Source organism: Ptychodera flava, chromosome 14 (assembly GCF_041260155.1).
Source record: "Ptychodera flava strain L36383 chromosome 14, AS_Pfla_20210202, whole genome shotgun sequence".
Lineage (NCBI taxonomy): Eukaryota > Metazoa > Hemichordata > Enteropneusta > Ptychoderidae > Ptychodera > Ptychodera flava.
Window position 1 is genome coordinate 852,824 of NC_091941.1, and position 16,298 is coordinate 869,121.

General features: G+C 37.6%; 2 protein-coding genes across 18 annotated transcripts in view; one reads left to right on the forward strand and one right to left on the reverse strand.

Annotated features, from left to right (window-relative positions):
* LOC139148894 (CDAN1-interacting nuclease 1-like) overlaps positions 1-13,590 on the forward strand; it is an 87,311-nt gene extending 73,721 nt beyond the window's left edge. The window contains exon 12 of one of the 2 annotated variants that reach the window (XM_070720340.1): positions 13,527-13,590. In XM_070720340.1, coding sequence (XP_070576441.1) covers positions 13,527-13,575 — 49 coding nt within the window. In that variant the 3' untranslated portion in view covers positions 13,576-13,590. Of the gene's footprint in view, positions 1-4,889; positions 6,115-13,526 lie in introns of those variants that run through there. The other variant, XM_070720337.1, reaches the window with a different exon arrangement.
* Positions 8,849-16,298, reverse strand: part of LOC139148891 (homeobox protein Meis1-like) — a 48,741-nt gene continuing 41,291 nt past the window's right edge. For 4 of the 16 annotated variants that reach the window (XM_070720329.1, XM_070720330.1, XM_070720328.1 and 1 more), the window contains exons 10-12: positions 15,985-16,043; positions 13,680-13,778; positions 8,849-11,986 (exon numbers count right to left, since the gene is read on the reverse strand). In XM_070720329.1, the coding sequence (XP_070576430.1) occupies positions 11,661-11,986; positions 13,680-13,778; positions 15,985-16,043 (484 nt within the window). In that variant the 3' untranslated portion in view covers positions 8,849-11,660. Of the gene's footprint in view, positions 11,987-13,647; positions 13,779-15,903; positions 16,044-16,298 lie in introns of all 16 variants that reach the window. The other 12 variants (XM_070720323.1, XM_070720324.1, XM_070720322.1 and 9 more) reach the window with 5 other exon arrangements.

Sequence of the window (16,298 nt, forward strand, 5' to 3'; positions counted from 1 at the left end):
TGTCATGGACCTTAATTATACGCATTTCACTGCCAATTTCAGTAATTAAATGTGAATTACAGCGAACTTGCAAGAATGACATTTTGTAAATGGAAGATTCCCTTGTTTATCGTAGCCGATCTACAAAGTTAGTGCATGGACCAACGGTAACTGCCGTCTGCATATTTACGCAATTTTTGATCTCCTAAAAATCTCAACCAAAGTCATCCGGTAACGTAATAATTTTGGTTAGTTTTCGAAGCATTACATCCGGGACAGCAGAAGGAAATGCTATCGTTCGTTTCAGAGCATTCATCTCTTTATTCTTAGCAGTTGTTAAGTTCTACTAAATACAAAATTGATTTAAGAGCTTAAGCAAAGGGTCTTGTCGTGAATGGACCCTTGCTGCCTTTGGGATAGTCTACTTAAAACGGAAAAATTATTTTACATCTTTTTTTGATATATAGATTGTAACTATTCAACTTCTGAAGGTCTTGTTTAACTTTTACTAGCATTTCCATGCCACTCAGTTCATAAACAAAATAGATGGTTTTTATGTTTAGTTCCTTGCTTGAATCACCACATCATAATATGACCTTCTATGCTAAATATACAAATAGATGAAAAATATAAAATTCATATTCGTTTATCTAACGTCAGTCGTGATAGATGCTCAGAATCGAATTAAGGCTTAAGGCTGCTGTTCCAATTCTGCCAAATTGCAACTCAATTAAGTAAACATACTCTCCAACTATAAATAACGCATTTCGGATCCCTTTTTGCAAATCTTTTTCTGAGTAAAATCATTTAAACCCATTAAAATACCTTGCCTGGACGCCTCTTCATCTTGAGAATAATCTGAAATACTTTATCACCATAAATTCTGACTCAAGGGCACGGTTTTTCAACAATTTCACATACACCGAGTTTTTCGTACTTTTCTGCCTTTTATCTTTCCGTTATCATAGTCACAGCGTATTGTAAGCAAACTGAAAACATCAAAACGATGGTCGCAATATGCATTCGGACGTTTGGCCTTGACAAACTACATTTATGGAAATTAATTATCTTTTTAAGTACACAAACTCAAAACATGCTCACATAAACACTCTAACTGGCCACATATATACTCCTCGACTGAGATCAACTTATTTTTTATAACTCCACGTGCTAAAGAAGCTATCTGGAGACCAGAAGTCACCATACTATAAATAACCCCGTGTGTTTGTTTTGAGACGAATTCAAACCTTGGTATTTTGTAGCCACACCTGGTTATTGCGGTGTAGCCGAAAAACATGATGCCGAGTTTAGCCAAAAACAAACACTTTTCGACGTCATTTTTATCAGATACGATTGTGGCTTTACCGGTCCGCATCTAAGCAAACGGATAAGGAGCAGATAAGCCGGGCACCTTTCTATCATTTAGGCACGTGAGCAAACGGCAAAAATAGCGGGGCGTATTTTCACCATCCACTCCGGCCCAGGGTAGTTGGTAGCATCCTCAGCAAACAAAACAAATTTGACGCGACAAGAAGTTCGCAGAAGTTTAACAATAATTCACCCCGTACATTTATTCCTACAAGTAGGACTTACTCTAAGTCTGGTTTAAGATAAGAAAAATAAAATGCTAAATTTACGCTCAATGCAAAGAATGAATTTGAAGCCCCGTGTAGGAAACTACTTCCATCGGAACACATATGCATTTGCCCTTGTGATGACATTGTCCATTACAATGACACATACGATTAATTATTTCGTAGAATGGTCTGAACTTCAATCTCTGCAATCACTTTGTTTTGAGGTTGACTCATCCTTGCTTCAAGTACATTTTGACGTCACATACGTATTTCACGCATAAATGAATTGAACGAAAGGTTACTGTCGTCTGACAACCAAACTTTTCTGCGACATCAGAACCGACAGTGGGTTTATATATCTGCCAAAACTACAAGCGGGAAACATTGAATAAAATGGGTGGTTTACCAGTCGAATGGAATATCGTACAGTATACCAACCGTGTGGACGTGTCCGTGTTCTAGGTTTCATATGTTGCACAGCGATTGATTGGTTAATGGAAGCAAACACCGCATGTACCTGTACACACCTGCAGGTCGACAACTTAACAGTATGAGAGCAATAGTGCTCATTTTATTTGCCAAAATATAAGTGATCTCCAGTTCTCTCTCTCTCTCTCTCTCTCTCTCTCTCTCTCTCTCTCTCTCTCTCTCTCTCTCTCTCTCTCTCTCTGCTTGCTTTTTATATGCTGTCTTTCTCTCTCTTGTCGTAGTTTGGCGATGTCCCTGTAGAGATTCCTGTACCTTGGTGTTTATATCCAAAAGTTATTTGAGGAAAAGTTAAAAGTTTACTCAACTTTGAAAAAAAGCACAATTAGCGTAGACGTTTTCAGGAATCGTAATTTCAATTCTACATTTACTTGACCTTGATCTACTTTTCCTTTGTATCATCTGGAATCGGTAGAACTACCAAGTAGGTGACAGTAGTTTGACAGAAATCGCTGAAAATCGTCATCAGTAGTAGTACAACACAATTAATGACGACACAATTTTGAAAATCGCCGATGTTGCATTCGATATGGACAGTAGAGTAGCCCATGGTTGTATGCAACCTACACAGGTGATCGATACGAATGGACATTCCTGTCTTGATAGGAGTCTATAGTAATGGACAATCCTATACTTCATAGGGGTCGATAGAATCCTGTCTTGATAGGAGTCTATAGTAATGGACAATCCTACACTTCATAGGGGTCGATAGAATCCTGTCTTGATAGGAGTCTATAGTAATGGACAATGCTATACTTCATAGGGGTCGATAGAATCCTATACTTCATAGGGGTCGATAGAACTCTGTCTTCATAGGGGTCGAAAAGAGATTTCAGTCTGAATTGGAAAGAAAATAGACATTGTATTTTTGCAGAAATGAACACGTGAATATATACTCAACATTAAATCTAGTCGAACTCGACATGTAAGCCAGACAAGTAATGCAGCGCACTTGCTGCAACCGACTTTTAAAGAGACCTACAAAATGGGATGAAAAATCACGACAAAGGGAACTTCCTCGATGAAAAGAAAAATACCAAGTCTTGGGGGGAGGGGGTGGAAAGCAAAAGGGAGATACATAGTAAAACAAAAATCCCGTCTGTGAACCCACCAGTGAACAAACAAACAAAGGCTTAACATGTGAAAATTGCATGAAAGTGACGACAGAGAACCAAATGCGACAAAAGCTCAAAAGTTGTTCATCAAATAGATATTCCGGACAGCCAGTACCCTGACCATTTTAAAGTAACATATTTTGATCTCCATAGCAACAGGAACAGAGCTATACAGTACACTATTGACATTTATAATGTTATGATACCATCCGTCTTGATCAAATGTAAGCAAATTTTGACAAGGTGCACGTCCCCTCCACGGTAATGTTTGTCATCGCTATTACTTCAAAGACCACGAGGGCAGACCTCCTATTAAGCGCCTGACCCAAAATACATAAATATTTCCGTTGACTAAATATACGCGACGGCACCTCAAACAAGGTACGTAAAGACAAACACGTAACACTTTCTTGAGTGAGGTGAGACAGTATCTTATCTACGGATTTGATATTTTTGTGTTGATTTGAATGTCCAATTCAACGTTTGAAAAGTCGGGGCCTAGCAATCCTCCCTTGCTAGTTTTCCAATAGTATTTGTGAACACCCTCGGGAGCAAGTGATAGCTTGCCTTCTTATGCCTGATATGTCGGAACTTTTGATGAACTATTACCCCGGTTAGTCAAAACCCCAATCTCAAGCTGGACTTACGGTCTTATTTTGTTGATAATCCATATTATATACATAACTCCTACTTAAGTGCACGTACGCTGTGCCCGACTTACCTTTGGGTAATAATTTTTTCTCGACACTAATCCATTTTTTACTTGCTTACCTTTTCTTTAATTCCAATCTCACCATAGCTCGTGATAGAGCAAGAAATCCTTTCACGGCCCTAGGGAATACCGATCTGCACACGTTTTATCTACAAACATTGAGTTTTACCAATTGCCAATTGTATACTTGTTCGAATACTTCACTATAGACTCTCGCATTGAAAAATGTATACAGTCTTCCTACGTCGCCTTTTTGTGGTTTTTAGATTTTGATTATTTTCCCCTGTTCTCATTATTGTTTTGCAAATTTAGTTTGACGCTCAAAATAATTTTGCTGCTCTGAATGATGAAACGTGCATCGTGACATGCAAAACTCTTCAGCCTCGTACACAAACTGTCCAACCTCGTACACAGACTGCCCTGCAATCTCTCGAATTAGGGTCCAAACTAATGTCAACATGTTGTCGCACGTAGTGCACTGATCGCATTTGTTTGTACATGACTCTGGCGATAAATCGATCGGCGAGCCCAACAAGCAAAACAATGGTCGTTACCTGTAAAAATCGCCTTTCACTTTTTTGTTGAGGGAGGAATGCAAATTTGAAAGTCACTCCGACCACTGATCCAAGAATATGGCAATATAATAATTACATCCAATATTCTGATCATGTGGTGAGAGAAAACTCAAGAATACTTTCATGGAGTGGTAATATTGGTTGAAAGGAACATAACGTTATTTTCAAACTATGACAGTCTGATTGCTGATGTCAAAAATAACTCATACAATGTATTTCTGGACGGAGATGTCACGATCAAAGGAAATTATTTCTTTTTGCTCTTAATCTGTCTTTGTCTCTGTATGTCTATCTCTGTCTCTCTGATTCTCTCTGTCTCTGTGTCTCTGTCTCTCTTTTAGACAACTGGGTAACGGTTTATTCTTGAATTTCTTGAACGTGACATGAATTTACCGAAAATATTTCTGACACATGTTTCTCTCTCCCTCTTTTCTTCGGAATGCAGATCAAAAAGTAATGGTCACGTATGGTATCTTCAACAACCTTTCACCTTCAGGAAAATTCTAGTTTTGTGGGATCTGGCTATAAATAAATGGATAGCAATAAGCAGAGAAATCGTAACTGTAAACCTTACCTAACGTCACCATATATTGCTCCTGCTATGACGTCATATAATGACACTGATTTGAATTGCGATCATAAAACGGATGAAATTTGTCTCGTTTCCTAAATCTAAAAGTAAAGGGAATAATACTGCATTAAAATAATACTTTTTGTAAACGGAAGTCTCCTGTTTCGTTCTGATGAATACTTCATTTTAGAAAGAATAAGGAGTATTTGTTTGGTGTATTTATCTGACACACACCTATACCAGTTGTCTCTAAAACCTTGGACAAACCGAAGAGATTATTGCTTCAAATTACTATTTCCTCTTTTTCCTTTTATTGTCCTGGTGTTGTTACATTTTTGGGACTTGCTAGCCCAAACATATTCCTGCAAAAGTTCGTAGCAACTTGCAAGTGGCGAATTCACAGACCCATGGTACAACCATGCACAAGACAAGGAAATGCTAGGAGAGAGAATACACTGTCATATCTTGACACTGGTTCATCAACGATGCAAGAAGAAGGATATAATGACTTTGTTGAAATTGTAGTCGTGTTTAACAAGCCTGTGAGGAGAAATGTTACTTCGGGATGAGTAAATAGTATTGATTTAAGTTCAGTACACAAGTTGTTTCAACACTATCTCAATTGAAAGTGTATTTGTTGTTCAGTTTGCCATTGTTTACTTTTTCTCCTTTGAAAATTATGAATTAACGTTAGGTCAATGTTAAGTTGTGCGGGTTTTTTCCAGTTAAAAATGACCCGCTGACATGCTGGTATTTAGAAATTTATGTAAATCTTAAACTTTGCTATTGGGGTATACTAATCAGATAATGCTGGTCCGATGAAGATCAATTAATCGACAAACACAAGACTTAAACCAAATCTAAACGAAACAATGTTTTGGAAGTAAATTAATACAATGACTCGACCTCTTAATATGAATACAATTCTATGTAAAAGGTTTGTAGCTATATTCACTACATTAAATGTTGTGATAGTTCAACTCTTTTACACATAGGCTTAAATTATTAAAATGGCATTCATCGTTATTTCATAAACTGATGTTCAGATAAATTTCGTCCTGACAGACTTCCAAATAAACGCATTTTGCTGTATAATCTTAGCTTTGCCTAATGTGTCAATCTTGAGTGCTTGATGATGCTCAGAGGGAAGTACATGGTGTTACGATAAATTTTCCCGTTGTCTACATCGCAGTGGGATAAACACTGAGAAAACCCCTAAAATCCCCCTCACTCAGAAACTTGACTGAGGTCAACGGTGTATAGTGACAGACATTTCGAACCACAATTCGTAGTTTGATATAAGGAGATGTCAAAAATCTTTGTGAACAACCGCACTTCTGAAACAAATTCTATATTTATGTGTTCTCTCTCTGTCCGATTGTCTCTGGTCTCTGTCCGTCTGTTCTGCCCGCCTGTTCCGTCTCTGCCCACGAACATGACTTCAGAATATCGATACCTTCAACTAGAAATCGTTTATCAGATGGAAACACTAACAGAGCGCCTGTGCAAAGAAGTGACTAGCTTCAAAGCCAATACGCTGTGTACCATGAATTGTCACGGTTCGCCAGTGTTTTCCAATTAAGGTGTTTTTTAACATGATTTTTTTTGTAATAGATAATGTCTAAAGTAGTATTATCTCCCGCAAACTATTCCGATTTTAGAGTCGGGCCTGTCAGCGAGGAGCGTTTTGTCAAGTTTTCGGACAGTAAAGCTGAAACTGGGCTGGGTCGGCCACTATAACCCCCACTGCTCTCTTATCGCTCAACCTACAGTTTGCGACACCAGCAAACCTTCGGTGCGCAATATTATTAGAAACCACCCATGTATATCATAAAACATACAGTGTCTTTGGGGTTTAGCTTAAGGAATATAGAAACATTGAGAGAGAGAGAGAGGAGAGAGAGAGAGAGAGAGAGAGAGAGAGAGAGAGAGGGGTCAATGACGCTCTATAATAAATGTATTCATATAAAATCAAACATGACTTCCAATTTTGGCGGCTTTGAGGTACGACATTTGGATATTGCATGGAAGACCATTTCAGCTATTGTAATCATAATTGCTGCATTGCTGTGATACAGTGTTTTTTTCTATTCATTTTGAATCAAACGGCGAAATAATCATAAGTTGTGTTGTAGTTATAGCGATGTGCTATGATACGAAGAATGACCAAACGATAATAACGAATTTCAATAAATCACGTCTGCACTGTTCTTTCTGACGAAATCAAAACAATCTGTGCGATATATTCGACCAAAGTGTTACTAAAATAATCTAAAGTCCGGTCGAAGCAGCACCTGGCCGTGTAAAGAGTAAACTGCAAACCGTAGCAAGTAATTTTTTTCAGTTTGAAAATACGACCTTCTCGGTGAATATATTGTGACGTTCTACAGGCTAACTGAATGCGCTATGCTGCATCCCGGCATATCGTGTGCTGTTACCAACAATTCATGCGCCTTGCCGTTCTTGTTTCCACGCTATTCCACGCTTTCTCTCTGTCGACGATGTTTTCCATCACGGGGTATTGACGCAGTGGCAACACTTCTCGCATTGATGCCTGAGAAAGCAGTTTATAGAATTGATAGACATAAAAACACAATTAACATTTCATATCATATTTTATAGTGATGGTAATCATATGCTGAACAACCGTGGGTTCATTAATTGCAGGTATGTAGGCTTTTGGTTTCCACATGGAGAGCTACAGTACACTTGGCAGAGTTGGCTCTTGTAAAAATCCAAATTGCCAACAGTGTCCCCGTGTATCGGCAAAGAGACTACCTTGTAATGATCAAAGATACCAGGATCGCCTCCGATTGGCATCCGATCTGAGTTTCACGTTGTCTCCATTCCATCGAACATTCAAAAGTAGCGGTCCCGTTTCTCTTTGCGGTGTGAGGGTTGTTTCCATGCTTTATATGGTTAAGCGTCTAAAATATATTTATCAACTTAAAATCACTTTGTACAACACGACGTTTTAAAGGTTATCTCCATAGCAGGCCACAGCAAATAACCATTTGTAATGCGGTATCTGCTACAGTTTGCGGGCGACTTTTACAGGCACATTACATTTCATCTCACCTCACCTCATACAAGCACAACGGATTTCGATCGAGACCTACAAAACCGACTATTTAACGTTTGGTTTCAGAGGAAAAAGGCGAAACATTAGGGAAAATGCCAAGAAATCTCCAAAACTATGTCTTTTCATTTTTACACATGATATCACACTGCAATATGAATCCATGTTGATGTAAATATGTACACTGTTACTGACCGTTCACTCATTCATGAGGGGTACCTAATCTGAACATCTCTGCTCTGCGCTAGTCTTGCACCGACGGGTTTAAAAGGAAGCGATATCCAAATCTTTCATAACATGTATTCATTACAAAGCAATAACTAGATCTTTCATAGATTTATTCATAACGGTAAGTTTAGTTACATAAAATTGCCAAATTACTCTTAATACTGTGGAAAATTTCAGTGGGAAAGATGTTGGTGTGGTGAGAATAGATGCAATGCCACATTGATGGTGTTACCGATACGGGTGTAAATTATTCACTCGTGAAAAATTTAATGATTTTTCTTGAATACTTGTGCAAAAATCGACCATTTGCACTGTAATTAACTAACCACGTCTGTGGAAACGACAGGAATAGAAAGATTGTCATTACGCTAATTCAGTTGTGGTGAATCTTGTCAATTTATTCTGGGCGATGGAAAGTGATGATGGTGCAGAGGGTTTTGCGAAAGCGTGTCACAGTTGTTTCCTTAGGTCTTCTGGTAATCACAGAATAAAATGTTATAATAGGAAATTACAATCACACAAAATATTTGGCGGCAAATCAAATAATTATTTATTTAGAATAGAATGTTTTTGTTTTGGTTGTTTCATTTACAAATTCATGCACTTTACAAAGATAAAACGAAAAGTCCCTTTATTTTTCTCTAAAATCGGTGGACACTTACAACAGTATTCACTTTTGAATTTTAGTGAAAACGTAACATCTCGATGTAAAAATATTAAGATAGTTTGAGCGACATTTTACCCTGCTCAAGAAACTAAGCTGAAGTTTGCATTTTTAGACCGCTTATTCAGCTAAAGATATCTGGTGAAACCTATGGAGTGTGCGCTACACAAAGGCGGCATATTTCATCAGAGGCGAATGAAAAAGAAAACAAGTTGGAGACAATAAAAATACAATACAAATAATTATTGTGAATATAATATTTCCAATTCTCCTTTTAAAGAAGGGATCATAAATCTTTGTGTTATAAATCATAGTATTTCTTAAACAATCTTTTCAAGTAAAGTAAGTTGATATCTTTTAAACTGCAAGATCTGGGAGCTTGAAATTGATCTCTACACTTACACACTATTGCTGGCAGCCTCTTTCAAAATTATGTACAGTTTATAAAAACTGAAAAGTGAAGAAGACCAAGTGGGTGCTAGCTTGTTTTCTGAAAGAGAGAAAACTTGGCAGCATATGGAAAGACTACAGAGACATCCATAGGTAAAAGTTTCACCACAGGGGAAAATATCTCATGTTTTTATGTTTTTCAGGTGAGGTAAAAACTGAGTAAACTGTAATGGTTTCAATCTGACTGAATAAAAACAGATATGTCTAAAAACTGGAAAAAGCTACGCAAATATACAGCACTGACAATTTTAAGTACAATTTCAGCTGTAATCTTTCTTGAAAAGTAAAAATTTTTTTTATAATCAATAGTTCAGTGAACAGGGTATAGACTATGTTGCAGGGTAACTACATCACAGAAAGCAACCAGATGCACAGAAGGATTATGGGAAGGGAATTGACATATTCTTGTTACTATGGTTACATCACCTGCAAATTTTGAAATCAAAAGTGAACAGGGAAAATGAATAGAACTCCAACAACTATAAAAAATTTCTAGTTTTGGCAGTTTATGTGTTTGAATAATCAGTACACAAAATTGCACACTTTACAACCCACTATGCAAAATGATTTCAGGTGGAGAAGAAAACTGGCAACACTCACAGCCTGAGAAAATATATTAAATTTCTCCAATGAAAAAGAGAAAGACATTACTGTTACCATACTTGATGGGCTGGAAACGCTAACACTAGGAGATGTTGCCAAGACTGTTAAGTTAAACATGGCAAACTGGTTGCTTTCTAACGCAGTGTCAATCTTTACATGTTGTGTGACTGACACACCACACAATACTGCAAAGCAAATTCTGCAACTTCACAAGATAAATGAGTCATTTCATGTTTTTTATCTCATTTTGTGCACAGGCACAAAATAGACTTAGTATTGCTGATGAAAGACACCACAAATTGCACTCTTTTCTGTACCTTCCAAGCTGTTCAACATACAATATAAAAACAATCTCCTGGTGGACACACAAGACAATGTGGAAAAATTGCTAGAAAAAAATGTTGCAATAAATGTTGCAAGTTGAGGGATGAACACTGCAGTGGCATTGAACAAGGTGGTTGAAAGATCCACAGCTTGGCTTCCAACATTACGTCTTCGCTTAATAACATGACATAATGACAACAAATTTCATAACACTGTAAAAATCTATTACAAAGACAAACTACAGACAATGAATCTTTCATTAGATATCTATCATTTCTCTATCTCTCTCACACTTTATTTTGAAAAACTGACCAATGAATTGTCATTGTTTGGTTGAAAATGACCCTGCCTTTAAGTTTTGGCTTCTGCATGTCTGTTATGCATACAGATTATGTAGGAACTGAAAGTTGATGTCCAAGAGTAGCAAGTCCAACCAGGGAGAAACGTTCTTTTCTGAAGAACAATTTCATCATCAGAAACGAAAAATGGACACACATTTTAAATGGAATACAAAAGAAGACAGCCTTTGTCAGACAACTGTCACGCTCGGCTCTGAACCAATGTGGCATTCTGTTTAATGAAAGGATTTTAACCAATGTAAAACAAGCAATGTCACTGTCAAAACATAATCATTAGATACAACCCTTCAACAAAAGAGGGAAATCTGTTCTCTACACGCAGCCATTGATCTGTTTTGAAATCGATAATCTGTACACGCAGATTTTCTACTAATAATTTCTCAAAGTGACTGTCAGGTGGGATTCACATTTTATGATACAAATTACACAGTATCCAAGATACTTGAAAAAAATAACAAAAACTATGCTTTTGTTTTGTTTTGTTTTCTTGTCTTTGGCTAAATGGGACTCCAACACTATTTTTTTTAAAAGCTTGTAGACTTAGCAGACTACAAGTGAAGTACTTGAGTTTATCGTAATCCACTCCAAACCCACCTTTCTTCTGTATGCTTGAAGCTAACTACAGTCTGTAAGAACAGAAGACTTCTGTACATGACGGATTTCATTATCAATCTCATCCTGGACCAGCAGTACTTGCTTTTGCTGCCTCCAATCAAAACTCTTTTCACTCCTTAGTTCACTCTATTGACGTCTCTCTTCCTTTCATTTTTTGGCAGCTTGTAATTTTTTTAATATTTTAATAATCTTTTATATATATATATATATCTGATGTTGAGGATTATTGTCTATTACCCTGATTCAATGTAGCTTGTATGTAAGACAAAAAAGAAAAAATTAAGAAAACATTGTCTGGGTGTTAATTTGTACAGTCTCTTTGGCTAATTGTGTATATCCATAACAGGATTGTGAGAGTTCATATCAGCTGGATTCATTAACGACGGTGGACTCTGAGCCGGCGGGAGACTACTCATCCCTGACATTCCGTGGGGGTGGTGGGTTGGTGTCGGATGTGCCATCATCATGGCATGGGGATGACCTGGTATCAGCATGGCCTGGGAGTGGACTTGCGGATGAAGCTGGTGGTGGGACATCTGGGAATGGGAGTACGTTGACCCGCCTCCTCCTGATGTCAACGACATTGACATTGACATTGGCATTGACTGTGACATCATGTCTGTGCCTGGCATGCCTTGTGTACCCGGAACTGCATGGTGGTAAAAAATGTAAGAAGACACAGAAACAGAGAACATTCATGATCAGATAATGTTACACGATGAGCAAAACACTTTGAAAGTGATCATACGGGAAAAAAAGAGGAAAAAACCTAATACAGCTAAGTCAAGACAGATAATTTATCATGAGGTGTTACCATGACAACGAGAATGTATCCTGACAGAAGGAATATTAAGTGCAATGATTGACAGTTGATGAGGACGAGCTAATGTCAGCAGTTCAACAAAGCAAATAATAAGTCATGTATCATTACGACAGACTAATCCATCGTTTTTACTACCCTATGCTTTTATTGTTGTTCACCTCTGCCTCATAATATCAGGCTGGATGCACCACTTTATACTCTCATCGGGGCAGTTTCTGGTTAGAGATTGAAATAGCATTATTGACTGTACGCTAGACATGGGGCACATCAGTGCAACCACTAACAATCAGCAAAACTGAAACACTCATCTGTCAGATGATCACGGATAGAAAAGACTGGCCTTTGCTTTCCATGGATGTCATTTGTCAATTGCCTCTATTAATAACTTTAGCATCACTTAGGCTTCACAACTGTCTGATTTTCACTATGTAGCCCGTTGGCTTTGATCTATTTTTGCCTGGGGCAAGATGCATTACTCTTGGACTGAAATCTTTGACTGTACTGGCTTTGCAATCTAATTTGCTACTCTAATTTCCATTTCTTTAATGGCAAGCCTTAACTGTAAAAGTTGGCTAGTAAAAGTCACCCTTGAACTGGGGGGGAGAGGGGTTGAAGACTCTAATATGCCCTCTTAGGGAGATATTGTCAGACGGGTAGAAGTCATTTCCGAGGGAAAAGTAGGGTACAATAAATTCTCTGGTAATCCATTTCTGTGAAATAATCATTATTGAAGTAAAAAAAACCCTCAAGAATTGTGTCCCTGTCCGTCTCAGAGTCATAACACACTGTAGTGGCTGCGGGGCATTCTAAACCTTTAAGGCACTTTGCAATAGGCTTTTGGCCTTCCAGAGCCAACAGAAAGAAATAAAAGGCAGGTAAAATTTGAATCAGCTAGTAGAAATAAAAGGAAAAGAGAATCCACAAACCTAACACGGTATAGTTTTGAAATAGCAGAATTCTGCCCTATTCCAACACATCCACCCATCCTTGCAGTAAAATATATCACCGAGAAATATCACTGATAATACATCAACAGTCAAAAATAATTTTCAACATTCTTTTTTTCCATTCTGCCCCAGTGGTTCTGTACACCATTGCAGCGCATAACAGAGTGAAATTCACACCATTTTTTTTGCATTTCAGTGATTTTTTTCTTTCTTTTGCTGACAGCATTTTGTTCATATTTGGTTTTGTTGTTCAATGAACGTACTCACCAAATTTAACCGGCACCACCCGAGGCTTTAGTGAACAGAAAGATTAAATGGATGAATGTTACAGGATAAGCCCATTATAAAGTTAGCAATTATAACTTTTCTAATTGTTTTTTTTTTTTTTTTTTCTACATGTACATACACCTTTACTGCAGCAAGATGAAGCAAAATGTTAGCGCTGTAAGGGCTTACATTTATTGTTGAATAAAAACCCTGAGAGCAGAGCAAATCAACTGATGCATGGATATATATAACAGAGTGAGAAGTCTTAGGAACCTTTTAATAAAGTTGATTGTCACAAGCATTACCAGGTGGCCGTAAATGCATAGGCGGTTGTTGCGGATCCATCATGTAACCACCCAAACCTTGATTATCTGGACTGTATGCCGGCGCGCCTGCAGCACCCACTGTACAGAGCGAGAGAAAACAGAGAGACAGACAGACAGAGACAGACAGAGACAGACAGAAAAAAGAGAGACAGAGACATAGAAGAGAAAGAAAAAAGAGAAACAAAAAAATTACGTGAAAATTTTCATTGTATCATTTGAGACTAACTGCAGAACAGGAGGAAGTTGGTAATCATTGGGCCAGAGAAAAAAAGAAAGTCATTTCTCATATTTTTTCACTTTTGGTTCAGAAAATTGTCTGAAACATGTATGAGGTGAACATCAAACATATGGCATATTTTTTCCGTGCTGGGACTAACAGCGTAGGGCATCAATACTGGCGCAGTCACTGCTTGCGATTAAAGGGCAGATGAAAATTAAATGAAACCCTTACATCAGAATGAGTGAGTTTTTGTTTTTGGCCACAGATACATGCAGGAATAGACACACACAGACTTTCACCTGTTCATGCACACATATTAAGTGCAGTTTAATACAATGAGAAACCAGTAATTCATTACGCAGCAGAAACACACAGAATACCATTAAAGACAAACCCTAAGGCTATAATATACCATGTAACCTAGCCAGTCAAGGAATACTACCGAGTTAATATAACGTCGCAGCTTATTGACACTCATAGTTGGTAATTACTGGGGGAGCCCAATATCCTTTCTGTATTGCTCACTATTTTCAAAGCCTGGGTCACTCTTTCACATCAGTTCAATTCTGATTTATTTCTACGCTCCAAGCAATGATATGGCTCCTGGTAATTTCATTTCTTCGATTAACTCTCTGCCGACTTGTTATTTTCATGGATATGCTTGCATTCATAACAGGAAGTCATTTTATGGATAGCAATGCCTAACCAATGAAAAAAGTGAAATTTTTCAATTTGGCAGATAGCCTACAATTTATGAGTTTTAACGCTTCAGCAGCGCCCTCATGTGCATGCACCTTGCGACCTCAAGCTGAAAGGGGAGGGAAAAAAGGAAGGAATAAACCTCATTTGCATAAAAAAATCATTAATCTTTATCTGACAGTGTTGTTGTGAGCTGATGTGTAAAGCTAGAAATAGTCCAAACAGTCTGGGATGGTGGCATGGAAATTTAAAACCCAAATGTCCACCATTTACTGCTTGTATAGGACAAGGCACTGCAAATGTTCCATTCATCAACAAAAAAAATAATGTAAATGGAAAAAATAACCTGCTATTATTATTCTTGGGGAGTGCAAGCACGAAATCTAATGTGATAATACCCTATTGGTCTAGCTGGAACCTAACTAAATGGATGTTATTATACCGTAATAAATTGCAGCGGTCTTTAATTCACAGACATCTAGAAGGTATTCCAACTTAAGGTGTCACAGGGGAGGTCAGTAGGCACTCTATTCCCAAGTTGCGTTCCATTGCAAATGATATAGGCTATGTTTGTTCAGAGGGCATTTGTTGTTCTGTGGGGTCAGCTTCATCTGAACTAAATTCAATGAAAAAGTATCTTATCATTGCTGCTTCTCTGTTAAATTGTTAATGTACTTGTTAATAAGTCTGCAACAGTTATTAAATATTTCATGTCCACGTCCTTTGTGAAAGTATAAGTTTAATCATATATGAAGCCATTTCTTTGTTCTAACTTGGATGTGATGGTGCTCCCTCAGTAATTGTCTAGTCTAATGCACAACAAAACCCATTGACAGAAAGGGCACTAACTGAAACATGTTCAAAGAGGCCTTTCCTTTTACTGTAGTATTGTGTCACACGTCTATTTTACCCATAGCTAACACAACACACAATCAACACATAATATCTGCAGTAAGGTTACTGAGAGTGACAAAACGCACAAAACATATAGACCAAGGAGTCATTGCCAGGCTCATCTGTATCCCATAGCCTGGTACCGTCAATCGAAAAATTAATCCAAAAAATTGAAAAGGGTAAAAAAGGTCTCCAAAAATGAAACCGCAATCATTTTGTGTAATGAAAGATGAAAAAGTGGAGAATCAAGTCTCTAATTGCATTAAAAAAATTGAAAAAAGAATAAACCGTGAAATATGAATGGTAAAAAATGTCTAAACGTCTACTCTCTCCTTAAATCTGGAGGAAGCACTACTATGATTGGAGCGAAGAATCAACAGTCCAACGTACCAGGTGAGGGACCCCCAGGTGACTGACTAGATGATGACTTACGCCTCCTTGACTTGAAAACAGTTACTACAGGAGACTTGCCTGCTCGATTTGACTGGTCGATCATAGGCTGAACTATACGCCTCCTCGCATTGATAAACCTGCAAAGATGAAAATTTTCTAAAGATCAGTGATACGAGTAGAAACTAAGAGACAATTCCAAACAATTGTTGTTTGCACAGATTTCATTACACTAAATTTTGCACATTTCAAAAACACTGGTAGCAACTAGTGACATTCACATTTTTAATCCAAATGTTAAATAATCTGTCAATAAAAAATACAGATTTATCCAGCAAAGACTGGAATAGTGAGCAAGAACAAATTCCATAATATTTGTGTGATATTGGAACAAC